General features: G+C 37.4%; 2 protein-coding genes across 2 annotated transcripts in view; both read right to left on the minus strand.

The window, feature by feature from the left end:
* Positions 1-18,440, minus strand: part of LOC119245581 (protein diaphanous homolog 2) — a 711,837-nt gene that overhangs the window by 689,397 nt on the left and 4,000 nt on the right. The gene's annotated exons all lie outside the window — the stretch shown is intronic.
* Positions 3,420-3,932, minus strand: LOC119246633 (deoxyuridine 5'-triphosphate nucleotidohydrolase-like). Its single transcript, XM_037512998.2, has one exon. The coding sequence runs from the start codon at positions 3,930-3,932 to the stop codon at positions 3,438-3,440; it is 495 nt and encodes a 164-aa protein (XP_037368895.1). The 3' UTR covers positions 3,420-3,437.

Here is an 18,440-nt window from a genome sequence, read left to right on the forward strand (position 1 = left end):
TTTTTAATATGTGCCATTCTCACTGGTGTAAGATGGTATCTCATGGTAGTTTTGATTTGCATTTCCCTGATTACAAGTGATGTTGAACATTTTTTCATATGCCTGTTGGCCATTTGCATTTAGGAAAGGTTTTTATTAACTGATGCACAGGGGGTCCAGTGCTGGAAGAAGAAAATTTTAGCCTGGATCCCTGAAGGGAGCTAGAAAGAGGGTTTTCAGGGGTAGGTTTGCCAAAGAGTGGCAGAGGGGAGCAATTTCATAGCATGTTCTGGGTGAACACACAGGGAAACACACAGGCATACTGCTTCGTAAGTCACATGTTTCATCAGCATCTACCAACTACACATGTGAAGCTCTTCACCTTCCCCATCCATGAAATTTTGTAATGATCATTAGTGAGGATATAGCAACTTTTGTCTAGGCACAACACCTTTGGTCAATCTGGTGGGTCAAGTTGTTTGAAACAGTCTAGCCAGTCTGTGATTTGGTCTACCTGTTCAACTAGGATGTTGTAAAACTCATCCTTGAGATTCAATTTATCTGTTCAAACATGATATTAGGGAACTTTAATCCTACCGGCTTGCATTTTCATTTACCTAGGTTATCTCAAAATTTCCTAAATTTAATACTGAAATAGTCATTGTCAGACTGGTGTTATATCTTTCTGGTTCTGAAACTGGAGATACAACTTATTAGTCATATAGTGGGTGACAGAGAATCTAAGTATAAGCAACTTTTTTAAAGAGAGAAACCTCAAAAATCAGTGCCTCTTTAAAGTCCTCTGACTCCCTTAAACAGGGGTAAGTCACTCTTTATGCCCATACAAGCAACGTTCCTTCTATCTTTCATCCCTCCCTCTCCTTCTTCTCTCCATTTCTTCCTCTCTTCCTTCTACAGATGTTTAAGAAAATTCTATGTGCCAATCCCTGTGCTAGATACGGGAGAGATACTAGCGAACAATACTGATGTAGTCCTGCCTTCATAGAATTTATAGTCTAGGCTAGTGGGGAATATAAAACAATTATAAGAACATATTTTTAATTATAACTGAAATTAGTTTAAAATGGAAAAGTCTAAGGGGCACTGAAAACACATGAAAGGAAGGTTTTCTGAGGAAATTATATTTATATTGACTGCTTTAGGGTGAAGAGGACTCAATCAGCTAATGGGTGCAATGAAAAATAATTTAGGAGGAGGAAATAACAAGTGAAAAATCCCTGAGATGAAAAAAGAACTTAGTGTATTTGAGGTATAGAGGCCCATGAGGTTGGAACATTATGACAAAGAGGAGATTAGAAAGATAATCAAGGAGTGCGTAAATCATTTGGTATTAGTGTTTTCATAACCTTTGGGTAGATACTAGAAGTGGTATTGCTGGATCATATGGTATTTTCATTTTTTAGTTTTCTGGTGTTTGTAGCAACATTATTCACAATAGTTAAGACACAAAACCAACCTAAATGTCCATCTACGGATGACTGGATAAAGAAATTGTGGTATGTAAACTCAATGGATTACTGTTCAACTCTTAAGAAAAGATGAAATAGTGCTGTTTAGTAAAATATGGATGGATCTTTTTTAATTAATTAATTAATTTATACAAGAACTGGGGTACAGTCAGAAGCGCAGGAGGGTGAGAGAAATCATCAGAGCCAGAGCCGAGAACAGAACAGGCAGACAGACGAAATACACTGCTGAGGGGAGCAGCAGGCGCGGCAGGTGAGGTCTGCGTGCCATGTGGGATCCTCGCCGGCCAGCCTGGGATATAACCGGTGCTGCAGAGGCTGCAGGCAGCTTCGCAGCCCAGCGCTAAACCGCTGCACCACTGGGGATGCCTAATATGGATGCATCTTGAGGTGATTATTCTAAGTGAATTAGGCCAGAAAGTGAAAGGTGGATGTCTTTACTCATTTGAGGAATATAAATAACCAAATAAAACAAACTAGCAAAGCACAGCAAAAAAAAAAAAAATATTAGACTCTATAAAAAATATAGTAGTTATTAGAAAGTATGGGGGGGAAGGAGAATAGTAGGGAGGGGATTTTTGGTAGAAGGTGAGTGAAGCATGTGCACTTATGAAGGTGTGAAGTTGTGTTCCCAAAATTGTATGGTTATGTGAATGATTGGCACCAATAGCATTTGAGACAAATATAGAAAAAAAGAAGGTAAACAAGGATCTTAGAGGCAATAGTATATTGTTTGAACATTTTTTGTGTGTTTTCCCCATTCTTTTGTGAGTGTATGTGTACCTGATCATGGAAACCTTTTTCCCTTTTCATTTTTATATCCTCCATATCTATTATAGTACTCAGCATATAGTGAGTGCTAAATAAATGCCGTTGAATTAGCACAATGTTCCCTTCAATATTGTAAGAACACAGAAAACAGTGTAAGGTTGTTATGTATCTATTATCTTTCCTATTGTATCTGTCAAGCCACATTTATTAAAATAACAGATAGCTTTTTCTACAAGCAAGGAGAAGGAGAGGGGCAGGATAGTGAAATAGTGAATTGTTCAATGGTACTAGGAGCAAACCAGCCTTTCAAGGAAAATAGTTGTTGTATCTGTAGTTAAAATCTATACCACAGGAAAGCCTGAAAATGAAAGAAGTTCATCCAAACTTTTGAAACCAAAACAAATAAAACTTAGTGATTCCTAACTCTTGTGAAATTCACGTAGGGTAGAGAGAAAAAAAATATATGTGTAACTGTCAAGAAATTAAGATCATATGCCACTTATATATTTTAACTTCTTTAAACTTTACTATAATTATATTTTAATGTGGTAATTGGAAACCTATAAGATTAGATTTTCCAATAAAATGTGAAACAATTGCAATAAATATAATTAAACATCCCATGTTTAGGACACCAATAGCACTATAATAGTACTACTGTTACACACACACTATCTTACCTCCATTTGCAGCTCAGCTTCCAAGGATAAGACTAACGCTTTAGAAATTCTATCCTTGCAAAGTTATGTGTATGAAGAAATTTCAAACCCCCCTTTGAATTCCTGTAATTGTTACTTTCTCTCATGTTCATTTGATAGAGGAGAATTGTCATACGTTGAACTATTTCAAGTATCCTGTCTCCTTAGCTAGATTATAAATCCTTCAAGGGAAAAGTTTTACACTTTATATCTCCCACTATTTTTTGAGTAGGTGGTGCTAATTCACGGGTTTTTTTTTTTAAAGAAACTTTTTATTAGGTGATGACAAATTTATACAACAATCAGATACAGAAAAACACAAGAAAGTAAGTTTCTGTGTGATTCCAATAGAGGAACCCTTTCCGTGATCACAAGAGAACCAGATATTTTTAGAAGTTAAAGTTACTGAGTTTACAGAACAGCAAAACACTAAAAACACTTTCAGGAAAAACTTTATTTTTAACAAAGAAGTAATTTTGCCATTTTCTATTCTTGGCATAAATTAATTCTTTCCAGTGGAACCAAAGCCTCCTGCACCCCTTTCAGTGTCCTCCAAAATTTGAACTTCTTCTATTTCTGGATAAAAAATTCTTTCACAAATGAGCTGTGCAATTCGATCACCCTTTTTGACTTCAAACTTTTCTTTGCCAAAATTAAGCAGTACAACACCAACATTTCCACTATAATCTTCATCTATGACACCAGCTCCTACATCTATGAAGTGTTTTGCAGCCAAGCCAGAACGTGGAGCTACTCTTCCATAACATCCAGAAGGAAGAGCTATCTGAATGTCAGTTTTCACAAGGGCTTTCTCCATAGGTGGTACTGTATAATCATACGCACTATACAGGTCATAGCCCGCGGCTCGTGCCGACCCCTTGGTGGGGGCGGTGGCGTGTTCAGAGAGCCAGACAAAGCGGAGGCGCGACGGGCCCTCCTCCACGTACCAGGACCGCTTGCTGGGGGAAACGGCGAAGGCCTCTTCGGAGCAGGGCATCGCGGTGCACGGGGGCCGCGGTGCAGCAGGGAGAGCAAGGTGAGCAGTAATTCACGGTTTTAGAGCAATGTGCAAAGCACATAGATTGTAAGTCATTTTGCTGCTGCTTGTAATAACTGAAAATAACAAAAGAGTGACTGGAAAATATGACTCTCTGATCTTACATGGATGTAAGACCTGAAACCACAAAATACATAGAATAAAATATAGGCTAAACTTTCCATGTCATAAACATCAGGAACATCTTTGAGGATTCTTCCCCAGCACAAGGAAAGCAAAGGAGAATATAAACAATTATTATACATCAAACTGAGAAGTTTATGTGCAGTGGAAGAGATAGTAACCAAAACGAAGAGATACCCCACTCAAAGGAATAAAATATTTGCACAGTATGCATCTAGCAAGAGACTGATATCGAAGAGCTAATGCAACTCAACAAAAAAGAAACAAACTACTGAATCAAAAAAATACACAGATGAACTAAATAGGTATTTCTTCAAAGAACACATACAGATGGCCAATAGGCACATAAAAAGTTGTCCATCATTTATCATAGGGAAAGGCAAATCAAAACCACAATGAGATACTACCTTACACCTGTGAAAATGGCCCAATACCAAAAAAAAAAAAAATAGGTGTGTGGACAATAAGTGCTGTAGAGGAGGTGGAGAAAGCGGAACTCTCCTATACTGTTGGTTGGAATGTAGACTGTTCTAGCCCATTGAAAGCTGTGTGGAGATTCCTCAAAAGACTAAAGATTGACCTGCCATATGACCTAGAAATTCCACTCCAAGTTACCTACTCAAAGAACACAAAAACACTTATTTGAAAAGAAACCTGCTTTCCTGTGCTTATTGCAGCACTTTTCAAAAGCCAAGCTATGGAAGCAAACTAAATGCCCCCCAAACAGATGAGTGGATCAAGAAGATGTGATATATGTTGGAATATTATACAATGGAATATTGCACAACAGTAAAAAAAGATAAACTCATGCCATTTGTGGCAACATGGATGGTGCTGGAAGAGCTTATGTTAAGTGAAATAAGCCAGAAGGAGAAAGATAAGTACTGGATGGTGTCACTTATATATGGAATATAGAGAAATGAAACAAAGGGTCAAAGACACATTTTGAAACTAACTATAAATCTGAGGCATCCAAGAGGGGGAAAAAAAGAGGGCGGGATTAGGATAGGTGGGGGGAGGGGAGCACAGTGGACTCTGGTGGAGGACTATGGGTGCTTTGGTAGTGGGAGAGCAATAATAGCCATACCTGAGTGGAGAAATCCCACATTGTCAAAATATTAACAAAAATGTAAAACAATGGTGCTTCATTAATAAAAATTAGAAAAATATGACTCTGAACCAAATGATTTTTTTAAATTAAAGGCACTAAAAATGAAATATAATTAGTAACGTTTGGGGTATTTTTGTTTTTTTTTTTAAAGATTTATTTATTCATGCATAAAAGAACCAGGGTACAGGCCAGATGTGTGGGAGGGTGAGAGGATTTACCAGAGACAGAGCGGGGAACAGAACAGGCAGACTGAAGAAATACACTGTTGAGGGGAGCAGTGGGCGAGACAGGATGTGTGGATATCTCCCCCACCAGCCGGCATCGAGCCTGCACTGTAGAGGCTGCAGACAGCTTCACAGTGCTTTGCTCAACCGCCTGCACCACCAGCGAGGCCCTGTTTTTGGTTTTTAATTTTGGTAATGATAAGGTTTTGATAACTCACAAAGAAGACCCACTATAGTGTACATGCCTTCATAAATAAATATTCTTAAGTGTTTACTTATGTTACTAATGATTTCACTTATAGTCTTTGAAAAGCCACTGCAGTCAAATTACATTGAAAAGGAAAATCCATAGAAATGTTATTTTTCATTTTTATCCATTCACTAGATTTCTTTTTTTGACCTGGGTTTTCAAGAAATCATATTCGTTACCATATTCAGTGATTGCTCTCTCTAGGTTATTTGACCACATAAACACAAGGTCATCTCTTTGTCTACACAAATTAAATTCTATTTAGTATAATTTCTACAAATAAATTAATGATTTGAGACAATAGAAAAGAAATAAATGCTGTAAATGATGGAAAAATAATTTAAATTCAAATAGTAATGTTCCATTTCCAGACTCTATCATGACATTGAGATGCTGTTAGCAGATAACAATGTTAGTAGATAACATTGTTATCTACTAACAATTAAACATTAATACCCTCACTGCTATTTTCTTTTGTTTCATAAGTACAAATGCCATCTGAACTTCAAGAAGTTGTAGAGGTATCTTTCTTCATCATTGTATGTCAAATTACTGGGCAATGTGGTTAACTAAAAAAAACATTTATTACCTGGTTACTGGATTTTTTGATATCCCTCAACTTCCTAAAACTTACAGGGATTTCTGACTCCTTTAAATTTGCATGACAAAGCAGATGTTGAATTTAAGCAAGGAATTTGTTGAGACTTGAAGTGTGCTAAAAGCTTTGCAATACCCTTGGGGTGGGAGAGAGAGAATAGATGGTATCTATGATTCCCTTCAATTCCAACATTTTAATTAACCCAACCATTATAAGAAATAGCAGAGCTGCTGTCAGTGACATATGTGCCAAACAGCAGAATTCCCACAAAGTACAAATGTAACCACACAAAATGGAAAATATTTGGGCCACATACACTGTTCCTAATGAGCAGGCATTGTGAATCTCTATGTCGTTGTATATCCCCTCTGCTCTAATCTGAAATGCCCTTTGAACCCTCTCTCCATATGTGGTAAACACCTTGTACTTCTTCAAGGTATGTGTCAAAGGTAATTTTCACTGTAAAATCATGTTAAACTGTCTTAGAAGGATTATGAGCTGTATTTATGTTTCCCACTTCTTCAGACCTCATTAGTTTGTGGGTACGACATTTATAATACTTGAATTTTTTCATGCCCCTATCTGCATGACACATAATTGCATATTTTTTCAAAGATCCTTCCTTGAACATTTCTGGAAGGTTACAAGTTATCCTTCATGCATATTACTGATCAAGTTGGCTTTTACTGAGTACATCAACACCTTCACCAGACAATCTGCTGCTAGTCCTTGCCTTCATTTGAATCTAGCATTATTCTCTGTTAATAGGAAAACCCACAAAAGTATACCTATGCTTCCAATGAGCTAAGAGTTTAGGATGTAACCATAGTCAAATCGGAACTGAGATCAGGAAACTGATACAAATGACAGCCATCATGGTCTACTCAATATCACTATATCCCTTAGAAGACCTAAAACTGTACTCCTGTTTGACTCACTCAGAAGGAATGCTTCCAAAACTCTCCTCAAAACTCTTACACTTTCATGAAGCTTATAAAACCAGTGTTTTACATTAGATGTCTTTTCTTGTGTGAGTCATGTGCAGACTCAAATTGGGACTCCCACAATTTTATCATCAAATGACAAGTAGCATGTTTAAGATGTTTTGATGTAGGGCATGGCAAGTGTAAAGTCCATTGAAAGAGAAAAAATCATTTTCTTCAATTTATCACCTAGTGATTCCTGCCTTTTCTTATGTTGATTGTTTTTCTACATTCATACACATTGGCTACCCTGAATCTCTATCCAGCCTCATTGCTTGTACTGACACAGTCCATAGCAACTTCTGGAAAGCTTCCCACACAAACTTTGATTTTCACCATCAGTGACCTCAACTCATGAATAAGAGAGTGATCCTGAATAACTCTTTTCTCAGTCTTTCCATCCATCTTGTATATACTGTCAATAGATGCAACCATTATAACACTTATTCTACTCTACTGTAATTATTCAATATTGTCAACATTGTCCCAAGCGCCAAGCCCTCTTTACATAAGCAGCTTTCCCAGGCCTGTCTTTAGCTTCTAAGCTCTAGCAAAATCAAATAGACAAGAATTGTTAGAGAAATGACCCTCAGATATGGTGATGAAAAATCTGTTTTGCTTTAGAGATATTATATTAATGAGATAGAAAATATATATGTACCTTATTTTTATAGTTTCAAAGAGATTATCTTTTATAGCTTTTTTGAGATATAATTTGTATACCATGTATTCTTTTTTTATAATAAATTTTATTTTTATATTCCCCATACAATTGCAACCCCCTTATTTTGACCCCAATCCCTCCCCTCCGCCCCCTACCCCCATAGAGTGTCTCTGGCTCATAGTTTTTGTTGATTTTGATTTTCACTTTCTTATAGTTATTCATTTTCCTGGTCCCTTATATAAGTTTTCTAGATTCCTGCTATGAGTGAGACCATCCGGTATTTTTCTTTTTCTTTCTGGCTTATTTCGCTGAGCATGACCCCTTCCAGCGCCATCCATGTTGCTGCAAATTGCATGTGTTTATCTTTTTTTGAATGCTGAGTAATATTCCATGGCGTATACCATGTATTCTATCATTTTCAAAGTGTACACGCTAATATTCTTTAGTATAATAACAATATGTGCAGTCATCACCACAGTCAAATTTTTTTTTTTTTTTAATCTTTTTTTTTTTTTTTATAGAGGCATGTTTTATTTATTTATTTTGTTTGTTTGTTTTGTTTATACATGCACTGGGTACAGTCAGAAGCGCGGGAGGGTGAGAGAATTCACCAGAGCCAGAGCGGGGAGCAGAGCAGGCAGAAGGACCGAAGTACACTGCTGAGGGGAGCAGCGGGCGGCAGGAGAGGTCTGCGCGCCATGTGGGATCCTCCGCGGGTGGCCGGGAAGCAGCCGGGGATCGAACCGGCGCCGCAGAGGCCGCGGGCAGCTTCGCAACCCAGCGCTCAACCGCTGCGCCACCGGGGAGGCCCACCACAGTCAAATTTAGAAATTTTTATCACCTCAAGAAAATAAAAACCTGACCCTTTAGTATCTTCACCTCAAATGCCCTATTCTCCCCAGTCCAAACTTACTGCTAGTTCACTGGATATTTCATGTAAATGATTTACCTTTTATGGATATTTCATATAAATGAAATCATCATAATATCTGTAGTGCCTTTATACTTGTTGGATGGATTACTGCCCAACTCATGAAGAAATCCTCATGAGAGGTAAAGCCAATTACATCTCTAAATGTATTAGGATGAATTTTGTTTTTAACATATATGTGTCATACAAGTGCATATATGTATCATACAAGTGAAAGCCTTTGAGGGTCTTCCACAATTTTGAAAACTTTACTTTGAAATAGCTTTAGATTTACAGAAGAGTTGCAGAGATAAAACAGCCCTGTACACTTTTTTTGTACTTATTTTTTTAATTAATTAATTTATTGTTTTAAATATTTATTTATCTATTTATTTATACAAGCACTGGGTACAATCAGAAGCATGGGAGGGTGAGATAATTCACCAGAACCAGAGCGGGGAGCAGAGCAGGCAGAAGGACCGAAGTACACTGCTGAGGGGAGCAGCGGGCGTCAGGAGAGGTCTGCGCGCCATGTGGGACCCTCCTCTGGTGGCCGGGGAGCAGCCGGGGAACGAACCGGCGCTGCAGAGGCTGCGGGCAGCTTCGCAACCCAGCGCTCAACCGCTGCGCCACCAGGGAGGCCCACCCTGTACACGCTTGATAGTAACATCTTATGTAACCATTGAAGATTTCTCAAAATGGAGAAATTAACATTCTTCAATAATGAATATGACTTTAAAGGGTTTTGAAATCAATGCATATGAGATCTCATAATGTATGGGTAAGTAGTTACTGGAGTTGTTTCAACTGCTCCACAATGGTATCAAAGATCCACACTCTAGCCTTTCATTTCTTATCTACGGATTTCTTACCCTCATAACTGTCATCTCATGGATGTAATAAGGTTGAATGAGCTCCAGTTTTCTCCTTTCAGTTTAAGTCTGGAAGAAGGGGAAAAGACAGTGTTAACAAGCCCTCCATTGATGCTCTTCCCCTTCAGTAGCAATAAAATGTTTCCTACAAGCAGATTCCCATTTATATCCTCATGGTTAAAACTCAGCTATGAAGTCAATCTTATACAAACCACTTGTAAAATTCAAATGATTAGAGCAATTAGTTTATCCCCTGGAAATGGATTAAGTGTCTTTCTACCCTCAAATTAAGGGGTTTTTGCCTAATTTCAGAAAAAAAAATCAAGTTCTATTTTCAGGAGAAAGAGTGAAGATAATGGTTTTTACATGGGCAATGGTTATCTTTTTTTATATGGCACGTTACATTTTCTGTTATTTTTTAAAAATATTTTTGTGTTTAATGGTGATAATATTGGGGTACTCCCATCAGGTATTACCACTGTAGTACACCTACCACCAACTCATCCATATTCCACCTCTGTAGACCATGGTGCTTCCTTCCTTTTCTTTTCTTACCCCTCCCTCAAGCCTTCCCACCCTTGGTGCTTCCATTTAGTAGTCAGCTATCAAGGGTTAGTTTTTAAGCTTGTCTTTATCTGACTATGGTTTAGGTACTTTATATTCCACAATTAGTGACACCATCTGGTATTTATCTTTATCTTCTGACTTATTTCTCTTCACATTATCCTTTCAAGCTCCATCCATGTTGCTGCAAATGGCATGAGTTTATCTTTTTTGATTGCTGAGTAGTATATACTAAATCTTTTCTTTTTAAATGTAAGGTTTTTTATTAACTTATCATAATTTCTCTAAAACTGACAGTATGATATCTAAACATTTTTAAATGAAGTTACATAAATACATACATCATTAATGACGTTTTAATTTTAAAAGTTCATAATTTGCCAGAGGGGAGATTACCTTTTTTTAATTTTATGTATTTTTAACATACTTTTTCATTTTTGCACAATGTATGCATTTTCACCTTGGCTATAGTCCCCATACAATTCCCCCCTCCCCCACCACCCGCCACCTTGTTTTGATCCTACTCCCTTCTTCCCCTGCCCCAGCCGCCCCATAGAGTGTCTCTGGTTTATAGTTGCTTATTAATTTTGATTTTTACTTTATTATAAATAGTCTTTTTCCTGGCCCCTTATTTAGGTTTTCTAAATTCCTGCTATGAGTGAGACCATCTGGTATTTTTCTTTTTCTTTCTGGCTTATTTTGCTGAGCATGATCCCTTCCAGCTCCATCCATGTTGCTGCAAATTGCATGAGTTTATCTTTTTTGATTGCTGAATAATATTCCATTGTGTATATGTACCACATCTTCTTGATCCAGTCATCTATTTTTTGGGCATTTGGGTTGTTTCCATAGCTTAGCTGTTGTAAATAGTACTGCTATAAACATAGGGGTGCAGGTGCCCTTTTGAATTAATGTTTCTGTGTCCTTTAAGTAAATATCTAGGAGTGGAATTGCTGGATCATATGGAAGCTCCATCTTTAGCAGTTTGAGGAATCTCTATACAGCTTTCCATAATGGTTGGACCAGTTTGCACTCCCACCAGCAGTACAGGAGAGTTCCTTTTTCTCCACATCCTCACCAACATTTGTTGTTGCTAGTTTTTTTTTTTTTTAATATATGCCATTCTCACTGGTGTAAGACAGTATCTCATTGTAGTTTTGATTTGCATTTCCCTGATTACAAGTGATGTTGAACATTTTTTCATATGCCTGTTGGCCGTTTGCATTTCCTCTTTGGAGAAGTTTCTTTGTAGCTCTTCTGCCCATTTTTTGACTGGATTATTTACTTTGTTTTTGTTGAGTCTAATCAGCTCTTTGTAGATTTTTGTGATCAGTCCTTTATCATTAGTGTTATGTGCAAAAATTTTCTCCCAGTTGGTGGGGTGTCTGTTTTGGTTACTATCTCTTTTGCTGTACAGAAGCTCTTTAATTTGATATATACTGTATCTTCTTGATACACTTCTCTGTTCTGGTGTACTTAGGTTGTTTTCACAATTTACCTATAATAAATAGCACTGTAATAAACATGGGAGTGCAAGTTTCATTTGGATTTGTGTTTTTTCAATTTTTGGAGTAGATGTCTAAGAGCGTAACCACTGGTTTGAATAGAAGATCCATTTTGAAACATCTCCATACTACTTTCCCTTTACAATTAAACATGAAAAAAATGAAATGCCTAGGAGTATACCTAACATAGAGATAAAAGATCTATACAAAAAAACTTTAAGTTATTGTTGAAAGAAATAGGAGACACAAGAAATGGGAAAATATTTCCTGTTCATGGATCAGAAGACTCAACATTGTCAAAACAATGATCTAGCAATCCCCTCCTACTTTATGATCTAGCAATCCCCTCCTATGTATCTACCCAAAGCAATATACAGATTCAATGCAATCCCAATAAAAATATCAATAATATTCTTCAATAACTAGAACAAAGTATTCTGAAATTCAGGTGGAACCATAAAAGGCTCCAAATAGCCAATGCAATCTTTACCAAAAAAAGAGAAAAAATGGAGTTATCATACTTCCAGACCTCAAAGTATATACTACAAGACTACAATAATCAAAACAGTATGATAGTAGAACAAAAACAAAGACACAGAACAATTAAATAGAATTTAGAGCCCAGAAATAAGCCCACACTTCATATGGACAGTTAATCTACAGCAAAGCTACCAAGATTATACATTGAAGAAATGAATGTTTCTTCAATAAACAGTGTTGGGAAAACTGCGAAAGGATGATACTAGACAACTATCTCACACCATACACAAAAATTAACTCAAAGTGGAAATAAAGCTTGGATGGAAGTCCTGAAAACATAAAAATACATAGAACAAATTTAGCAAATCACTTCATGACATAGGTTTTCATCATGTTTTTTGAATTCACCACCAAAAGTGGGAAAAACCAAAGAGAATATAAACAAATAGGATGACATCAAAATAAAATGCCTCTACACATGGAAATAAATCACAACTGAAGCAGAAAGTCACCCTTCTGAATGGGATAACATATTTGTAAGCATACATCTGACAAGGGCTTAATTCAAGATCTACAAAGACCTCATATAACTGAACAAAAAGAAAATAAATAAACTAATCATAAAATGGACAGAAGGATTAAACAGGCACTTCTCCTAAGAAGACACACAGAGGTCCAACGGGCACATGACAAACTGCTCATCACTTCTTGTAGTCAAGGAAAGGCAAATCAAGACAACAATGAGCTAGCACCTCACCCCTGTGAGCATAGCCCATATTAAAAAGACCAAAAACAAATGGTGAGGATATGCAAAAAAAAAAAAAAAAAAAGTACCCCTGCACACTCTTGCTTGGAATGTAGACTGGTATAGCCAGTATGGAAAACAATATGGAGATTTTTCAAAATATAAAGATAGACCTGAGCCTCCCTGGTGGCACAGGCGATTGAGCGCTGCACTGTAAGGCTGTCTGCAGCCTCTGCAGCATGGGTTCAATCTGGGCAGGCCGGTGAGAATCCCACATGGTGCGACAGACCTCTCCTGCCACGCCTGCTGCTCCCCTCAGCAGTGTATTTCTTCAGTCTGCCTGTTCTGTTCCCCGCTCTGTCTCTGGTGAATCCTCTCACCCTCCAGTGTATCGGGCCTGTACCCTGATTCTTGTATAAAAATAAATAAATCTTAAAGATAGATCTACCATGTGATCTAGCAAGTCCCTCCTACGTATCTACCCAAAGAATTGAAAAACTAATTTGAAGGAAATATGCACTCTTATGTTCACTGCAGCACTGTTTACAATAGCCAACTTATGGAGACAACCTAAGTGCCCAAAAGAAAGAAGATGTGATATATGTACACAATGGGCTACTACACAGTTAAAAAAAAAAAAAAGATAAAGATAAACTCTTGTCATTTGCAACAACATGGATGGAACTGGAGATGATTGTGCTAAGCAAAATAAGTCAGAAGAAACACAAATATTGGATGGTGACACTTTCATGTGGTGTATAGAGAAAAAACACAGAGTCAGTTGAAACCATATCTATAGTAAACCCCAGAAATGTGAATGTCAAATTGAGGCCAACAGTTGGGGTTGGAGAAGGGGGCAAAAGTAAAGTGGGGGTGGGGGAGCACAATGGACTACGGTGGTGGATTAAATGATTTGGTCGTGGGTGTGGTGTGGTAACATCCCTGAAGGGTGTGAGCCTATACCTCTGAATCATATAGTGTTATAAACCAGTGTTGCCTCAATAAAAAATAAAAACAGGGCTTCCCTGGTGGTGCAAGGGATTAAGTCAGAGCACTATGAAGCCACTGTAGCACGAGTTTGATCCCCAGCCAGGGAGCTACCCACATGGCGCAGCAGACCTCTCCCATCTCACCCACTAATCCCCTCAGTAGTGTATTTCAGCCAGTCTGCCTGTTCTATTCCCCGCTCTGTCTCTGGTGAATTCTCTCACCTCCCCATACCTCTGGCATGTACCCCAGTTCTTGTATGCATAAATAAATAAATCTTTGAAAAAAAAGAGAAGTTAAAAAATTTTAAAATAAATAAAAAATAAAAACAAACAAAAAGGAAACTTTAAAAAAAGAGCTTAAAATGAACAAAGTAATACAGAGACCAAAAGGAAACAAAAATATCAGAAGAAGGAAAACAAGAGTAAGTTAAAAATGGAAAATCTTACAAAAAGGATTAAAAAAAAAAAACAGTCTTTTACCCCTGTTAGTTCTGAAATCCCCTAAAAGTAACAGATTTTGGCTATGCCATTTAATTTCAAATTTTCATTTTAAAAATTATTTGATCTTCCTTGGAATGTGCTATATAAGTACTCTTTGCAATAAATCAGTCAATTACATGTAGGCATTATTTTCACATATGGGGCCATTATCTTCTGAATGTGTTATGATTATAAGCATTAAATCAGTCTTATGACTTACTAGCCAAGCCCCAATTTTATTTATACACAGAAAACACATTTTTGGTATTCATGTCTGAGTGCGTCTGGCTAATGATATAAATAACTTGATTAGAAATGACTTTGCTATAAGGGGCCTCTGTGGTGGTGCAAGGGGTTAAGTCTTAGCACTATCAAGCTATTGTCAGCCACTGCAGCATGAGTTCCATCCCCGGCCAGGGCCAGCAGACCTCTCCTGTGTCACCCGCTGCTCCCCTCAGCAGTGTATTTCAGTCGATCTGCCTGCTCTGCTCCCCACTCTCTCTGGTGAATCCTCTCACCCCCACAACTCTGGCCTGCACCCTAGCTCTTGTATGCTTAAGTAAAGAAATCCTAAAAAAAAGAAAAAGAAAAGACTTTGTTACAGACAACACAGGTAATCGACCTGGCAGTTAATGAGTATTGCTGAATCAAGTGTCCACCTTCTGGTGATAAAGTCAGGTAAGGGTTAATGCTTTCCTCTACACAATGAAAAATTGATAGCTTCATATCCTATGATAATGTAAAAAAATAGTGAAATTCTTCACTATTTATAATCTCTAGGATTTTTAAAATATCATAGGAGATAAAACTACTCTATTGGTCTTGACTAGGAATTTTTAAATGAGTAGTGTCAGCAGGAAGATGTGAATGAATATATGCATAGCAAAGTTTCACTGTTTTATAAAATGCAGTTTCTAATACCTGCCTCCTTTGTTTTTGTAACAATAAATATTTCCTCCTTGTTTAGAAAAGATAGATCTAATTTAGCCTATTAATAAGTCTGTGTTAGGCAGGAATTTTATGATAGACTCCTGGCTTGTTTTACAAATATGCCATATTGGCATGTCTTTAAGTGATACCTTATACACAGAATTTTTTATTTAGGAGAATGACAGCTATATTTTATTAGAACTGAATTTTATTTTATTCAGTATGTAAATTTTATGAATCTTGTTTCTATGAGTAATGTTGAAAATTTTAATAAATGTGAACATATATATGTATTTGCCTGAATTGCAGTTTTGAAACTAGTTTCACACTGAATTTATGGTTTCATAAGTGACCAGCTTGGGGTATTTCTTTCTTTTACTTTAGTCATAAACCTCAGGAGCAGTGACAAAAATTTAGGATTAAGAAGTTTATTCTGTACTTTAAAAAATTTAAGAGCTAGGGAGTTCTATTATGAAAATTTTTGTATAATAATGGAAATTTTATATGGGTAAACATTTTCAAACACATATTAGTAGATATAAATGTTTCTTACATTTTAAACTTCACAATATACGTTGATACTATGCTTTATACTTTGGTATCCCTTATTTTCAATAAATTAAGTATTTATTATTGTGGCAGCATTGGAAGTCACTGCAAGTACCTCACTGAGATGCAGTTATAAATTTTCAAAATGATAACCTACATACATGGCCAGAGGTGAATTCATTATGGTGAAATCAGGTAAGTACACATAATTTCTCAGGCTGGAAAGGTGTACTAATTCTTCCTTCACCTAGTACTCCTACCTGGCGTGCCCTTATTAAAACTGGGGAGCCTCATACCTCCTTGAAACATATGCTTATCATGCTAAAATTCTAGGGAAGCTACACCTACTTCCTTGGGAAGTAGACATGGAAACTTCTAGCTTTTCCACAAGCTAATTTAAAAATATGGTCTTCTCAAAGAGAATTTCTCTTGTCTAAATAGTTCAGTTGTGGGCCTCCCTGGTGGCACAGGAGTTAAAGTCTCAGCTATCAAGCAATTGGCAGCCACTGCGGCATGAGTTCGATCTCTGGCCAGGTTGCTAACCCACAGGGCACAGCAGTCCTCTCCAGTCTCACCCGCTGCTCCACTCAGTGGTGTATTTCAGTCAATCTGCCCGTTCTGCTCCCCACTCTGACTCTGGTGAGTTCTCTCATACCACGCATCTCTGGTCTACACCCCAGCTCTTGTATCCATAAATAAAATAAATCTTTAAAAAAATTGCCGTGATAAATAAATGTAAACAGATGCAGAGAAATATAATTAATGGTGCTCTTTTCAGATGACTACAGAGACCAGACCCGAGGTAGGTCCGGTCTCCTGGTCCTAGCAAAACTCTTCAGCTCTCTTGACCTGCATGGCACAGCAGACCTCTCCTGTCTTGCCCACTGCTTCCCTCAGCAGTGTATTTCTGTAGATCTGCCTGTTCTGCTCCCCACTCTGTCTCTGCTGAATCCTCTCACTCCCTCTCCTTTGGCTTACATCCCAGTTCTTGTATGCATAAATAAAAATAAATCTTTAAAATAAATAAATAAATAAATAGTTGTTTGGAGAGAAACAGAGTTAGTAGGCTTTCAAGGATTTGTTTCACCTTTGCTGTATTTTATGGGAAAAGTTCTTTGGTTATCAAGATAAAAGATAAGTTAAAACATTTCAGAAATTTGGGGAATGCTGCAAACAAAAGGATGACTTCACCTCACTGAATGTGACATGGTTAAAAATGATTATAAATAGGGCCTCCCCTGGTGGCGAAGCGGTTGAGTGCTGGGCTGTGAAGCTGCCTGCAGCCTCTGCAGCACCGGTTTTGCAGACCTCTCCTGCTGCCCGCTGCCCACCCCCCAGCAGTATATTTCGTTGGTCTGCCTGTTCTGTTCCCCGCTCTGGCTCTGGTGAATTCTCTCACCCTCCCGCCCTTCTGAGAGTACCCAGTGCTTGTATAAATAAATAAATAAATAAATCTTTAAAAAAAAAAAAGATTATAACTATAGTGAAACAGAATCAGTTATATTTTTTAATTCTTTTAATTGTAGAGATTAAAAATTTGTTTATTATGTTTCTTTTCTAAAGAATGATATAATTAATAATGCCTTGAGTTATATAAAATTTAGCCCCCATATTTTACATTGCATGCAAATTAAGAGGTTTTAATGTTTAGTAGATTTCCACCCCCCAGCCAACAATTAGAAATTATTCTTAATAAATTTCTCATAGTGTCAGAATAGTTCATTAAAACAAAAAAAAAAGTAACTCCTAATTCCAATTTATTCTCCCTGACAAACATTTTAGGGAATGCAAATCAAAATTACTTTTACTGGGCCTCCCTGGTGTCGCAAGGGGTTAAGATGCAAACTATAAAGCTAGCCACAGCCACTGCAGCACGAGTTCGATCCCCTGACAGCCAGGGAGCAACCCACATGGTGCAGCAGACCTCTCCTGACTCGCCCGCTGTTCCCCTCAGCAGTGTACTTCGGTGGATCTGCCTGTTCTGTTCCCCACTCTGTCTCTGGTGAATCCTCTCAACCCCCACACCTCTGGCCTGTTCCCCAGCTCTTGTATGCATAAATAAATAAATCTTTTTTAAAAAATTACTTTTACTTAAACCTTAGAATTTCCAGCATTGAGGGTAAGAGGGGTTGAAGCAGAAATTTTGGGCAAGGAATAAAGTGTTTGTCTACTTGCATGTTTGTTTGTATAGGGTGTAAAATGAGCACAAAAGTTGAATGACTTAAAGCCTTTCTAGGAATAATCTAGGAGGAATGTTCTTCCAGACAATCATAATCAAAGAACTCTTGGAAAACAGTTTCATTACTGAATCTCACTATTTATATGCCTATAATCTTAGTAGTAAGAAATCTAGAAAGATTCCAATACATGAGGATTAATATGCTTTTAATCTGCACATAAAGACTACAGTACAGAATGCCAGGCAAAATTCTTTGCACTGTTTGATAGGAAGCCAGTGTTTTGTTATTCTA

The sequence above is a fragment of the Talpa occidentalis genome, unplaced genomic scaffold (genome assembly GCF_014898055.3).
Source record: "Talpa occidentalis isolate TD23 unplaced genomic scaffold, MPIMG_talOcc4v2.1 talOcc4.15, whole genome shotgun sequence".
Classification (NCBI taxonomy): domain Eukaryota; kingdom Metazoa; phylum Chordata; class Mammalia; order Eulipotyphla; family Talpidae; genus Talpa; species Talpa occidentalis.